This window comes from Aspergillus welwitschiae (genome assembly GCF_003344945.1).
Source record: "Aspergillus welwitschiae strain CBS 139.54b unplaced genomic scaffold BDQ94scaffold_5, whole genome shotgun sequence".
Lineage (NCBI taxonomy): Eukaryota > Fungi > Ascomycota > Eurotiomycetes > Eurotiales > Aspergillaceae > Aspergillus > Aspergillus welwitschiae.
In genome coordinates this window covers 284,169-297,921 of record NW_020798699.1, presented here as the reverse complement: position 1 = coordinate 297,921, position 13,753 = coordinate 284,169, and the positions used below count along the sequence as shown (strand labels likewise).

General features: G+C 54.7%; 5 protein-coding genes across 5 annotated transcripts; 2 read left to right on the top strand and 3 right to left on the bottom strand.

Moving 5' to 3' along the window:
* Window positions 1-682: 682 nt before the first annotated feature.
* On the top strand, window positions 683-3,407 carry BDQ94DRAFT_103888 (zinc knuckle domain protein). The gene is made up of 2 exons (XM_026763397.1): window positions 683-2,375; window positions 2,438-3,407. Exons 1-2 carry the CDS (start codon window positions 1,272-1,274, stop codon window positions 3,311-3,313), a joined length of 1,980 nt encoding a protein of 659 aa, XP_026629951.1. The 5' UTR covers window positions 683-1,271; the 3' UTR covers window positions 3,314-3,407.
* On the bottom strand, window positions 3,407-4,647 carry BDQ94DRAFT_103859 (putative haloacid dehalogenase-like hydrolase). The gene is made up of 5 exons (XM_026763396.1): window positions 4,424-4,647; window positions 4,328-4,360; window positions 4,060-4,269; window positions 3,807-3,978; window positions 3,407-3,725 (listed from the first exon to the last, which is right to left on the bottom strand). Exons 1-5 carry the CDS (start codon window positions 4,588-4,590, stop codon window positions 3,501-3,503), a joined length of 807 nt encoding a protein of 268 aa, XP_026629950.1. The 5' UTR covers window positions 4,591-4,647; the 3' UTR covers window positions 3,407-3,500.
* Window positions 4,648-5,006: 359 nt separating this feature from the next.
* On the top strand, window positions 5,007-5,870 carry BDQ94DRAFT_167014 (uncharacterized protein; the record flags this gene model as incomplete). Its single annotated transcript, XM_026770703.1, has 1 exon — window positions 5,007-5,870. The coding sequence occupies one exon, from the start codon at window positions 5,007-5,009 to the stop codon at window positions 5,868-5,870; it is 864 nt and encodes a 287-aa protein (XP_026629949.1).
* A 150-nt stretch (window positions 5,871-6,020) lies between these two features.
* Window positions 6,021-7,178, bottom strand: BDQ94DRAFT_167013 (putative metallo-beta-lactamase domain protein; the record flags this gene model as incomplete). The annotated part of the gene is made up of 3 exons (XM_026770702.1): window positions 6,021-6,215; window positions 6,288-6,918; window positions 7,045-7,178. The coding sequence occupies 3 exons, from the start codon at window positions 7,176-7,178 to the stop codon at window positions 6,021-6,023; spliced, it is 960 nt and encodes a 319-aa protein (XP_026629948.1).
* Window positions 7,179-7,771: 593 nt separating this feature from the next.
* On the bottom strand, window positions 7,772-12,829 carry BDQ94DRAFT_167012 (uncharacterized protein; the record flags this gene model as incomplete). Its single annotated transcript, XM_026770701.1, has 3 exons — window positions 7,772-7,927; window positions 7,988-9,412; window positions 9,467-12,829. 3 exons carry the CDS (start codon window positions 12,827-12,829, stop codon window positions 7,772-7,774), a joined length of 4,944 nt encoding a protein of 1,647 aa, XP_026629947.1.
* Between the last annotated feature and the right edge of the window lie 924 nt (window positions 12,830-13,753).

The following is a 13,753-nucleotide window of genomic DNA, read 5'->3' as shown; positions in this document are numbered from 1 at the left end:
GTTACCGCCGGGCCAAAGAATGAAGTTGGACACTTGAGATAAGTGTTCAAGGGAAAAATGTTCACGAAAAGCGAGTGGATGCCTTGCAGGTTGAGAGAGGAAAAAAAAAATCTCAATCGAAGGCCAATGGAGAAGAAGAAGTAGAAGAGAAAAAAAAGTAAAAAGGGAAAAAAGAAGCCAGCAGTCCGACATCCCGAGGGGCAACCGAGCAGATCCTCAACCTCAAACTAATTGTCGGCATGGCTAAGAATAGCCGGGACGCTTGCTGCATCCCATCGTTCTAGATAGAGTCTAGACCACACCATCGCTGCACCAACCAAATGCCATTCCTGTCTGGGTTGATTCGAGGCTTTAATTAACGATTATTGCTATCTATGCTATCTTCAAAGTATCAAGGGATCTCTCCTATTCCGTATCCTTTTTTGTCTGGTTATCGCGAGCATATGAAATCTAACTGGGAGTGTCTGACTCAGGATGAGACTGAAGTGGATAAACGTAATCTATGTGCCTCTGGCTGTGAGCATTTAATAAGGAAAATACTGTGTTAAGTCCCTTTTGGGGGCTTCTAGTACATAGGCTCGTCCAGTGTCCACATAAATTAGCTGCAGTGACCATATAGTGCTGAAGAACAGCTTCAGAGGCGCGTGGTAAATATCCCAGCTTGTATGGATGAATACTCCGTCCTGCTACCATCCAATAAGAAACTAACCATATGAATTGTCCACGCCCTGATTATCACTCATAAAATATCCCGAGTCCGCTAATCCCGGAGCAAATAAGCAATTGGATCTCATGGAATCTGAGAAAGCCGCGAACACCGGATCGTTTTACACTAATCACATGGCATTTTGTCGCTTTAATCCAGGGTTTCCCTAGAAAATGCCAATACCGGATCCCCTAAGATCCTCTTGGTGATCATATCTGAGTGACCGACACATTTCGAGGATTCCTGATACGCTGTCTCTCGTTGAGGGGACCCATATGGGTTGGATACATCCAGCACTGCCATCTTTTACTCGCGTGTTGACGAAAGATCAACAATCGGCAATTTGTAGGAGAGGAATAGGCCGGCCCCCGTCTCTCATATCGAAATGTCTCAAGAAAGCACAATATGTACCAATTCCAGATACTACGACTCATTGCATCTATCCCACTCCAAAACTCTCCACCATCACTCGTACCAGACCGGCCATTTGCTCAAACAGTGGACGTCTGAAGCAATAACGATGATGTGATGCTGGTACTCGTTCGTGACGATACGGTACCTGCACATGGCACAAGTGGCTCCTGCCGCCCGCCGTAAAATTCTCTCCGCGAAATCTGAAGGAAATCCGATGAAACTTGCAGCAGCAGCTCTTCAAACGCCTCAACCTCCTGCTGCCTCCCCTTCCATTCCGTCTTCTCTCAGGATGATTGATTCTCCATCCGACGACAACGATTCCAGAACCGCCGCAGTCGGCCCCCGCGCTCAGACAAACGGCTCCCGCCACTCCTCGCGTCAGAGCTCCCACGATCCCAACCCGAACCCGCGGAAAAGGCAACGCCGCAGTCGGTCCGCCGACGTACGCAATGTCCGCGACTTCGTCCCCCAAGGCGCTACCTTCAGTGAAGCGGGACTTGATGTCGATGTAGATGCTACTTCATCTTCCGGCTCCGACAGTGACGACGGGTCCTCCGAAGGTGGTGATGCGCAGGCTGAGTCCGCGCCCGCGCCGCCGGCGAGCTGGAATAAAGGCAGCAAGAGTGCGATTCGGACATCGCTTCGCAGTCGCGCGAAGCCAGAGGAGAGCAAGCCCGCGTCACAGTTCGACACTGTCAATGATAAATTCTGGCGCAGTCGCAGTGAATCTGTCTCGTCCCATGGCGATCACGAGACGGAAGCATCAAAACCCGCCCAAGTCGATGGCATAGAGGAGGGCGAAGTGAATGAGGAGGAAGCTTCGGACGAGTCCAGCCAGATGCAGCTCTCCGGCGACTCAGATGACTCGGAGTCTCTGGGTTCGGAAGCAGATGACTCGATCTTGTTGAATATTGGGTCCCGGAACGGTCAAAATCTCGGACAGGACCAGGATGGCTTAATCACCCCGGACGGCGACGACGACTACGACCCCGAGGAATTACCAGTCTCTAACGGCACGAAAACCAACGGACAAACCTCCACAAACCAATCTAAAGAGGACGCGCTCCTCCGCTTCTCGAAAAAGTACCCGACTGCCCCTTCTACCCTCGCCGACCTCGACCGCGAAGACATGGACATCCAAGCGAAATACCGCTTCTACGACCGCGACGTTAACGCCATCGACCTACAACTTCCCATAGCCTGCACAGAATGTCTACTCGAGGGGCACCTCGCAGAAGTGTGCCCGTCCCGAGAGGTACGCCCACCCCTCCCTCTCCCTCTTCCCCGTCATTATCACCAACTAACCAACCATTCTAGTGCATACACTGCGGCTCCTGGAACCAGCATCAAAGCAGCTTCTGCCCGACCTGGCGCCGCTGCCAACGGTGTCGCGCGCGCGGCCACGACGAAGACAACTGCCCATCCGCACTGAAAGGCTCCGCCAGCGAATTCCCGTGCGAACTTTGCGGCTCGACCACGCATATCGAAGAAGACTGCGACCTGATGTGGAAGCTCACTACTACCCGCCCGGACTCCGAACCCGTCCTCGTCTCCCTCTCCTGCGCCCACTGCACCAGCAACTGCCACCTCATTGGCGACTGTCCGTCCCTCTCATCCACCCGAACCCTGCTCTCCTCTTCCTGGACCGTCCGCGACATCGACCCCAACATGATCACCAACATCAACTCCGTCGTGAACCACCGACGTAACAACAACAATAACAACAATAGCAATAGCAATAACAGAGGAGGCCTCAAGATCCGCGGCCGTGCCGACCACCGCCCGCCTTCTTCCGACAGCGACGACATGATGGCTCATCGGCGTCCGCCTGTCCATCGCGGCGGTGGCGGTGGCAACCGTGGCAACATTCGCATTGGAAGCGGCATTGGCAGAGGAAATAAGAATATTTCGAGTAATGGGTATCGCGATAGATCTGATTTCGGCCCGTCGAGGCAGCGGTCGATGTCGCCAAATCCTCGTCCGACGCGCGGGAGAGGTGGGAAGGATAGTTGGCAAGGGGGTGGTGGACGGGGGAAGTCGTCGGGTGGTGGTGGTGGTGGTAGCCGGCCTCCGTCTAGAGGTGGGAATACGGGTCGTGGGGGTGGACGTGGTGGGAAGAGAGGTGGTGGTGGGGATGCGTATCGACCGTTGCCGAGTGCGGCGAAGAAGGCGTGGGATAAGTATCGGTTGTGATGGTATGGGATTTTATCGTTATAAACAGGTCGTTGTATTGGCGTTTCCTGTGTGTGTGTACATATACCCCGAGGGTGGAACGATTGATGTTGTATGTTCTAAAAGTTGTTTGTGTTAGACGTAGCTCATAGTTTGGAGCTATGGTATGTACAGATGATATAGATGTCCAACATGATGTACAGGATGACTATACGCCATTCTCCATGGCATTATCCGTAGACGTAGGCACCTTCTCACCCCCGCGATGTCCCACGAACCCTTCGTCTAAGATGCGAATCAACTCATCTAGCCTCTCGATACAGAGATCCGTATGCGCGTGGTCTTTAAGATGTCCGTTATGGTCGTTGAGCAAGAGCACTGTCGCCGCACCGGCGGTATGTCCAGCCGTCATGTCGTCAAGACTATCACCAACCTGTACACGGAATAACAACAATTAGTCCACCACTTTCTACCTCGAGAATGAAATAAGTAATGGAAATAGAATACAACATACCATGATCAACCCCCCGGCCATCCCCCCCTCATCCTGCACCCCCCACTCCCTCGCAATATGCAATATCCCTGCTGGATCCGGCTTGGGCAACAACCCCGGTGTTTCACGCGTCACTATAGGAAGGAAGACATGTGCAGGGAGATGGTTGTTGAGGAGGTTGAGGACGGGTGCTCTACACCACACCTACATTAGTATCTTTGCCTTCTTATACTGCACTTCGAGCAGAAACTGGGAAAAGGGGAATGGGGCTTACTCAAAATTCCTCGTACACAAAGCCCTCTTGACCCCCCTCTCCTCCAAGAAATCCATCAACTCCACTAAGCCCGGTTGAGGCTGCTGTGATTCCATGGCGGTGCGCTCAATGGCTTTGATTTTGTTTGTGGCTTCGAGACGCGATTCGGGGGTCGGGAGGCGGCTGATGTGGTGCAGGATGTCGACTTTGGGGGAGATGTTGAGGGCTTGTCTTTATCATTCATTTGTTAGTTTGGTTATATTGAGGGGGGCGGGAGTGGGGGAAGTACCGCATTTCGGAGAACATGTGGTTTTGAGGAAGACTGAATGTGGTAATATCTTTAGTTAGTAGTGTAATTGGTAGCTGAAGAAGGTATAGGTATTACCATAATGTGCCGTCGACGTCAAAGACGATTCCGCGGAGTGGGGGTGCGGAGGAAGAAGAGGAAGAAGAGGGGAGGAGAGGGGCAAATCGCCGTTGGCGGAGAGGATAGTTGTTCAGGGAGGCCATGAGGGAGCGAGATATGCGTAGGGCTGAATTAGAGATGGACATTGACTGGATTCAAGGCAAGGAGGGAAGAAAAAGAGAAGGAAAGAAAGAGAGAGGAATGCAGAGTGGAGAAGTGACGTTGAAGAAGTGGGTGATGGGCTGATAAGATGGAGTGGAGACTGGCATGCGGAGTTGCGTTCCTTAGTTTCGGTTCTATACTTCAGGCTACTATAGACTCTCCATCTCGATACTGCAATACTTCTAAACAAAGTATATCTGCACCATCTGCATGAACGATAATGTCCACAAAGAAGAGAAAAGGTTTGACGGTTGCACCTTCCTCTGCACCATCAACTTCAACCATTTCCACACTCATATCTCCGAGTCTGACACCTCACAATGATCTATCTCTGCTTCCTCCCTGCAGTCCTCATCCTGTTTTCACCCTGCATCCAGTATAAATCCTCCTGCCGGCCACCATGTCAGCCAAGAAACATCATCCAGCTTCTCGCGATCCTATCCTCGATGCCATCAATATCCGCACCGTCCTCGCCCTCCTCGGGACCCTTCTCACCATCAAGCTCCTGAACTTCCTGGCGCGCCTCACGGGGGTGCGACGCACATCGCCCCGATATCCCTACAGCTACGTCGGTCAAGCCATCAGTCGCAAAGAGCAACACATCATTCAGATCCTCTTAGCGATCATCCCCGAGAGCACCTCGGTGAATACCAGTCTGCCCTCCAACACAGGCTTCTCCAGCGCGGATGATAGACCCACCACCGCCGACAGCGTCCCCTCCTCCAGCCTGGTCATCCCCCTCATGCCGGTGCCCTCGCGGGTCGTTCAGCTGTCTCACAGCGCGCCTACCCGGAGTTTGGAGCTCGCTATTGCCGACAGAGATCGAGGGCTTGACGACCATACTAGCACGCGCGCGAGCGTGCACTTCCTAGGCCACCAGCCGCTGGCTAGTGACTCGGTTTACTCGTCGATTGTCCGGAGGAGTCTGTCGCTTAGTGATCCGAATTCCAACTGTTCGAGTCCGCATCAGAGTATGCTTCCCGGGGTGCGGTTCTCGGGGTTCATGTCGGATAGGTTGCGGTTCAGTATTCTGAGTCGGCCGTGGTCGATGGACAGCGTGTTGGCGGATGAGTCGCAGCCTGAGCAGGTCACGCTGGATATGGCACAGCTGCAGCAGACGCGTACGGCAGACAGCTATCCGGGGCCATTTCCGATCAGTGATGGATTAGAGCCGAGCTCTCTGGCGACGGCGCAGTGTGCCAACAATGGGGCCAGTGAGCCCACAGCGGTGCGGACCTCGGTGAGGCCGTTTACCGATGTGTAGGCAGAGTTGAAGTTGGAAGGAGATGCAAGATGTACATTATTCCTCAATGGAGCTATCTGGAGGGAAGATGCCGGTGCAGATGCAGATGCGCCAATAAAGACCATGCAGTATGTACTGTGTGATGCAAGTATGTAATCGAATCCAGTTCAATCATGCACAATCCTCCTCATGGATCGCATGATCCAAATACCCCATAGCCCGAACAAAAATCTTCGCACTATCCAACACACGCTTCTTACAATTCCCCACCGTATCCATCCCCATGAACGCCCCATACGCCCGATCAAACTCGGTATGCTTAATCGCCTTCCAAATGCCATGTACCTCATCCGGCGGCAGGGGAATCTATCCCAAAATCAGCAACCCTTTCCCTCATCTCAAACCCATAGAAAAAAAGAAAGAGAGAGAAATACTCACCATATTCGGATAACTCCACATGAACGTATACGACGCCGTCCCCTCCCGTCTCCCTCTACTCCCATAATCCCCGACCCCACTAGGAATCGTCCCAATCGTATCAGCCAGAAACATCACCCGCTCATCTTTCCACCAAAGCACCGAACTCCCCGGGAAATGGCCCCCTGTTTTGACACCTATGACCCCACTACCGGGAAGTACCTCTACCTCCTTACCTTCCCAGAAGATTTGCTTACCACCACTACCACCCTGTACAGAGGAATCCTGGGGTGATAGCCGCATAACCCACTCCCTATCTTCGACAGACAGATAAACCGGACAGTTGAACACCTCGGCCCAGACTAAATGCGTGGCGTAGTAATGCGGGTGGGAGATGATGATTGCGGAGATACCGCCCAGGGCGTTGATTTGGGTGATGGTGTCGTCGTCGAGATAGGGGATGCAGTCCCAGAGGATGTTGCCGCGGGGAGTGAGGAGGAGGAAGGCGCGTTGGCCGATGCAGTGTTTGGGGGTGGTGTGGAGGGTGTAGATCTTGGTGTTGGTGTTGGTATTGTTCAGTGGGGCGAGGATGTTCTTCAGTGGTGGTTCGTGGGTGGGGGCGCGGAGGGCGCGGAGGGTTGTGTAGTCTTGTCTGTATTCATTCTATATTAGTATGTTGTAGATGGTGGTGGTGGTGGTGGTGGTGGTGAGTATAGATGTATGTAGGGAGAGAGTGGGGGTGTATATTCAAGGATGGGGGGTGGGGGGGTTGGAATACCCAGATGGAGGGAGGTATTGACGGGGATCATCGCAGATGGGACATGGACTTGGCGGCGTGGGAGTTGAGAACTGGGTGCCGCAGGTGGTGCAGATGGGGAGGTCGAGGGGGTCAATATCCTTATCACTAGTCATGGTGGAAGCACTCATAATCTTCTTCTGTGGTTATTTGGCAAATGTTCGAGATACAATGTAGAGATACTAGTCAACTGGGAGACATTATCTGCTTAAATGGGAATCAAACATCAGCTGTTCTCCGCATTGACCCCGCATGTACTGGAGCCATGGATCGCCGAGCTGAACCTCAGCTGAGCTGCAGCTGGACTGCACCTGAACTGATAAGCTGCAAAACCAGGGCTCTGCTTAGGCACAATGATGTCAAGACTATCGGTATCTTAGAAAAGGTGGAAACTTTTGTATTCCAATCCATCGCATGGCATACAGCCCATCCATTATGCACTAATCGAGAAAAATATGCTGCAAGAAGGGAATCATATAGCACAGAAATGCAAAAAAATCGGTACACAAGTAGCAAAACTAGTCGACACATTCCCCCCCCATCCCTCCCTTTCCGTCCATACAACCATCCATTTCATGCATGCTGGTTATCGCTGCGCGGGTCATAAGTCGTGAACATAACAAATCGTATAACAGGTTCAAGTCGAAGAAACATCACGAGAGGAGAAAAAGAGTAACAAAATAATATGGGGTATCAAACGTCTGTCGCGTCAATAGTCAAGGTCATCCTCCACCTGCTCCGGACTGGCGCGATACTGGCTTCGCTGCCGCCGCGCAGGGCTGAACTGGCTGCCCGACGTTAGGGGACGAGGCCCCGTGGGTTTCCGGGGAGGCGGCGTGCTACGGGGAGAGCGCATGATCGAACTCTACAGAGATATGGTCAGCATCATGCGAATAAAACGTCCCTTCCGGGTATGGACACTAACCCGCGAAGCAACTCGTTCCATGTACGATCGCTCATCGTCTTCCTTGACTTTGGGCGGCCGCTCCGGGATCAGTGGTCCCTCATCCTTGATCTTAGGTGGACGAGGAGGTCCCGTGCGCCGCGAGCTCGCTTCCGAGTAGCCCGCGTCCGAGATGGGTGAAAGACGACTGGCGCCGCTGTAGCGCGGGTTGGCGTTCACGCCGGACAAGCTGGGGTTGGATCCCCACTGGTCCGAAGGGGCGCCCGCTGGCACGCCATAGACTTGAGCTTGCGTCTCCAGCTGGTTTTGGTATCGCCCAGACGGGCCCTGGCGAGGCTGGGGATGGTGAAGATCGAGACTGCCCCGGTGGGCCCGGTACTTCGGCGCTTCCGATGCTTGCCCCGACGCTTGAGACGGAACCAGAGGGGACGGCGGCCGGTTCTCCTGCTGCGGGTCCTCCAGAGTGTACGTCGAGCGCAATCGGTCTTCGCCCTGAGGATCATAGTAGTCCGGTTTATATGGTCCTGGTGCAGCCTCGGATCCAGAGCGCGAGGTATCGAAAGACGCTCGCTCCTTGCTGCGGCCAGGTTGGATGCTGTTGCGGATGTTGTCTCCCATCGAAGACGCCGTGGTCTTGGACCAACGAGAGATCTTTGGGAAGAATGAAGAGCTGCTCGATTTGTGCTTCTTAGCCTTCTCCGTCGTCTTCGGCGTCGCCTCGTTACTGAGGGCGCCCGAAGCCATCGGCTCACGAGGAGGTGTTGACACGGGAGCGGAGCCAGCCCGGACCTGGCGGTTGTTGGCCGGCTCCTGCGAAGGCATGGTTGGACTCATGAACTCCGCCTGCTCCTCTACGTCTTCATCCAGTTCGGGCACCGTACTGACACGGTTTTCCATGCCCCTCCGCAGTCCATTCCCAACGAGTGGTTCCAGAACAGGCTGAGAAGAGGTGGAAAGGTACTCCGACTGGTTTCCGGGCGATGAAGTTCCAGCATGGCCCTCCGGCTCATAGCCCTCAGGATCCACACTGGCGGCCCGGTTGCCTCCCCGCACGAACCGGTCATCCTGGCCGTAGCGTAGAGCTTCGACTTCATCCAGGAGCTGTTCCAACATATCCTCGATTCGAGTGAGGTCATTGGAGTTCTTGAGGCTCAGGCCTTTGAGTGCTCGCTTGAAAATATTCTTTCGCTTCGACCGCAGGTCATCCCCGTCGTCAATAGGCACCTGGCGAGCGCTACGCGTGCTGGCCGGCTGGGGGCGTGGCCCACCAAGAGCTCGATAGGTCCGCTCGTGCTGCCGGTCACTGGCTTCCATGAGCATCCCGTCCTGCAGGGCAATGAACTTCTTCATCTCCTCGAATGAGTTGCGCATTTCCGCGGCGCTTCGAACAAGAGTCACGAGAATCTCCGTGTCCCTGGCATTCCGTTGGGCATCGCGAACCGTGAGCTGTTCATATAAGTCAGCAGTGGTACCTTCAAGCAAGAGGACACTGGTACTCACATGGTCCATGAGTGCAACAATGTCCTTGGACTGAATCCGGTCAATCCCTTTCCCAGTTGCACTGTCATACAGAGGTGAGCCAACTCCTTGAGAGTAGCCACTCAATTGCCGCTGGTGACCAGGCATGAAGTGGTCTTCCCCTCCGAGGGGACTGTCAAACAGACCCATTCCATTTGTATCGATTCCAGCAATACCCTTGCTTAGTGGCTCAGGGGTCTCAACACTCGGGGAGCGGGGGTTCGCGGCGGAGACATAACCTTCGTCTTTGGCACCAAGCGGTGTGCCGAGCATCTGGCCTCCGTGGTACTGCTGATCATAGTAGTCGTTCGCACCGTAGTCGTCCTCCGGGTAGTAGTCCTGGCCATAGTGGGAGGGCTCAACTGACCCCAAACCCAAGCCAGCACCGGCGCCAGCTCCAGACTTATCAAAGAGGGGAGAAGGAGCGTCTTTGGAAGGGGTGCGGTTAAATGACCAGCTGTTTTCGTGGGCTGCGGGGCCTTGAATGATGGAAGGATTGGTATTGATTTCTGATTCTGAATCAGGGCTGCGGTCGTCTTCATGTGGCATTGGGCTGCTGTCGAGGTCGCCAGCAAACAAAGGAGCTGGCTCGTTCTGGTAGTGGTCGTCCAGCGACTGAGTGACGCTCTGGGGCGGCGACGTAGCACCCATGCGTCTAGGGAATGAGGTCGCGTCGGGGCTGGAAACATCCTCGCGCTGCTTTAGAGGGCTTCCTCGGCGAGATTCGTGCTCTGCCGGCTCATGCTGCTCCGACTGCTCCAGAGGCTCCGGCTCCCACTCTTCTTCCTCTTGCTCCGGAATACCAGCCATTGAACGATTCGGTCCGGACTGGCTGGACTTGGTATCCAGGATCGTAGGTTCGAGGACAGAGGCCACCGCCGATTCGACAGCCATCGGATGTACGAATTGGGGGTTGGCAGCAAGGCCTTCAGCTACCGGTCGGCCGTGATCTTCCTGGTCGTGGTGATCAAGCTCGCTGTCATCGGTGTACCCGGTCATGCGTTTACCCACGGTGCTCTGAGTCTCAGTCTCGGCTAGCGAATGCTGATCTTCATCATCGTCGGAATAGTCCTCCCAGTGTCTTTCCTCTCGGGGGGACGGCCGGGGGGTCTCCTCGTAGCCGAGCTCGGGGCCAGGTTCCTGTTGACGGCGTAGGGACTCCGTCTGGCTCGTAATGCTGAGGCCTTCTGGGCGGGTAGATCGTGCAAAATCCGTACTGGGCGCAGACGAAAGAGAGTCAATCGAGAGACGCGGCTCCAATTCTCGTTCATCTTCGGAGTAATCGTACCTATCATAATGGGTCAAGTCCTGCTTGACCGGAGATTGGCTCTCATTGCTGGCCACGCTCTGTATCGGACTAAGAGTGCGCCGACGGCTCGCCAGATCACTGTAGTCGAGATCATGGTGTTCGGAGTGGGAGTCGAGCAGATTAGCGGCGGCGGCGGCAGCAATAGCGCCCGCGGCGGCATCCCCGACGGGCGACCGACTCGACGGGCTATGCATCGACAAGTCGTGACTGGACAAGTTGCTGTGCTTGAGCTTCAACTCATGCCGCACGTCCAGAGGCGTCCTATTTGGCGTGCGAGGTGCCGGGGAAAGAGGTGCCGGGGAAAGAGACTGGAAAGGGGAGCCGCGGAACCCTTCATGGAACTTGGTGTCTCCGTACGAAGCTGCTGGTTCGGCGGTCTGCTCGGAGAGAAGGGAGGCTCTGGTGAGGTCGGATTCAATCGCACTGCGCAGTGGCATTGGGGCGACATTGTGCTTCTGGAAGACTAGTTCGGTCTCGTTAATACTGCCGGTGCGGCTTCGGGCCCCACTGCTCTTTCTTCTTCCCTCGCTTTTCCCGAGGCTGGACCTTGAGTCGTGGTGCTGAAGGGCTGCAGCGGTTAGGGCCGTCCCCACGAGTGCCGCCTTTTCTGCATCACGCAGTCCTTTGCTCTTTTGTCGACGGAGCTTTTCTTGCTCGGTCAACTCGGGCCGGTTAGCCCATCTGATGTAACCGAGATCCTGACTTCTTTCGCTTCTGCCATGGCTTCTTTCGCTGTCTTTGCTGGATCTCCGTTCTTTTTGAGACGGGACGGAGTCGCCGGACAGGACGATGCCTTCATCACGACTATCCTTATTCAGGACGACCTTGGGCTTCCGAACGTCAGGGGCACTTGCGTGTTTGGAGAGTCGTCTGCCGAGCTCGTCCCGAGAGGGCGTGCTGGCGGATGAATGTGAGGTGTTCATGTCGCGCTCAAACTTGGACGTGTTGGTGATGACTTTCTGGTCCTTCTTAAGTTCCTTCAGCTCAGGCAGGATGAGTCTTCGGATCGCGTCTTCAACCGTCTCAAGAAGCTTGGGGTTGTTGATCGATGACTTTGAGGTGCCGGATTTGAACGAGTATTGATCACCGGATCGGCGATGCGAGGACACAGCCGAGGCGCTGAGGAGGCTGGATTCTGGACTCATCATATCGTCGGGAAGAGCCCGACGTCGAGGAGACTTGGAGTCCATTTCTTGGAGATCGCTGCCGTCTTCGAACCTACTTCTTTCGGCGCGCCGGCGTTGCCTAGAGACGTCACGAGGGTCGTTACTGAGCTTCTCTGCGACTCGATGAGCAATGCGTTCGGTGCTGAGGCTGCGACTACGTTGTCGCCGGGGGGTTTTGAGGTACTCCTTGGATTCACGTTCCAAGCTCTGACTGCGTTTTCGACGAGGACCAGATGAGGGGGCTTCCAGCATGCTATCCGCCGGCATCGACGAGATGTCGGAGGTTGGGTGGAAGTACCTATCGCGCGACAGGGCGGAGAGCTCACTGCCTTGGTCGCGATTCATGAGCTCGATTTCTAAGGGAGAATGGCCGGGAGGCTGGTTCTCATCGGTGGCTGAATTGGAAGAACTGTCATCAACAGCCGACTCCTCCAGCGACTTGTGCTTGTGGGGCGAGCTGAGGGAGATGCGGCGGGAATAGACGGGCTTTCGATTGCCACTCGACTCGGTGATCTGGATGTGATCTTTCTGGTCCTTGAGCTTCCGCGCGGAGGAAGGGGTGACACGGACGCGGACACTGGGGCGGGAAGTGAGGGAGCCAGAACCCTTCCCGCCCTCGAAATACTCGATGAGCAGGGAGGTCTGGGAGTGCTGCGACGAGCGGGACAGTTTGGAGTCGTCCCCGCGGGAGCGATGTTTCCGACGAGTGGGGATGGTGACGGGGCTCCCGTCGTCAGGAATGGAGTATGAGGTCTTGTCTGTGCGGCGAGATATGTCAGTTGCCAGATCAGTGCCTGTGATGCTGCCGTTGGTATCGACAATGGATTCAGTGGGGGCAGGCAAGATCGGTCTGCGGGTGTCGACGCCCATGATGAAGGAGAAGAAAAGAGCGGAGAATCCTTTCTTTTTCAGCCAGACAAGACCATACTCTGTGCTTGGGCGAGTGGGAACAATATTTTTCCTTTTTCTTGTCTTGTCTTCCCTGTCTTCCTTATTTTTCTTTTTTGCCTATTTAGGGAAGCTGGCAAAATTTCAGGGGCAGGAAGTGTGTGCAGGGGGGGGGGGGGGGGTAAAAGGAGGGTAGTTGGAAGGATTAAGGCTGGGGATTGGGTCCGACTGCTAACAGACTGAAGTGTCACTACAGATCGGACCGATCGATATGCAGCTCGGGTGAGGAGAAAGGAAGCAGGCGGGTAAATTAGATGGGCAGCAAGAGAAGGATTGGAGAGAGATTGGGAGGGGAAAGGGAAAGGGAAAGGAAGGATGGCGATCAGAGCAGGTGGGGACGCAAAAGGGCAGCTGTGAGGGATTGCTGCGATATCACAAAAAGCAAAAGAGAAGAAGCGTACCAGCGCTGGGGAGTGTTGGGAGGGAGATGCAATAACAGCGGAGATTTCAGCAGTAGAGGAGGAGTAAGAAACACCCGAGGCGGTAGTTGCCGGTGATTCGAATCAACACAACGAGGGAAGAGGTGGGGGGCAAAAGAAGAAAGTGAGTGAGAGAGAATGAGAATTGAGGATCAGAATGAAGCAAGTGAATGAATTGAGGCAGCACCCTCACTTGCGATAAGCCAACAATCGGTGTGGATAATCAGTGGATGGTGGCCATGTGCATTCACCGCAAGAGTCGCCCGTGCATTGATTGGGTTGGACGGGTGGGAGGTATGATTGCGAATTGGTCGGGGCTGGGCTGGGTAATAATGATTCGGATGCAGGGAAATGCCCAAGATTAAAGAACAAGAGAAAATTCTAATCGATGGGCAGTAGTAGTAGTAGCAGCAGCAGCAGCGGCAGC

Excerpts from the sequence above, each read along its gene's own strand:
- BDQ94DRAFT_103888 (XM_026763397.1), top strand. The coding sequence starts at position 1,272 with ATGGCACAAGTGGCTCCTGCCGCCCGCCGTAAAATTCTCTCCGCGAAA. Across the intron at positions 2,376-2,437 it reads AAGTGTGCCCGTCCCGAGAG|TGCATACACTGCGGCTCCTG; the intron begins GTACGCCCACCC and ends CAACCATTCTAG.
- BDQ94DRAFT_103859 (XM_026763396.1), bottom strand. The coding sequence starts at position 4,590 with ATGTCCATCTCTAATTCAGCCCTACGCATATCTCGCTCCCTCATGGCC. Across the intron at positions 3,979-4,059 it reads TTGTGTACGAGGAATTTTGA|AGCACCCGTCCTCAACCTCC; the intron begins GTAAGCCCCATT and ends GGTGTGGTGTAG. Across the intron at positions 3,726-3,806 it reads TGGCCGGGGGGTTGATCATG|GTTGGTGATAGTCTTGACGA; the intron begins GTATGTTGTATT and ends TTCCGTGTACAG.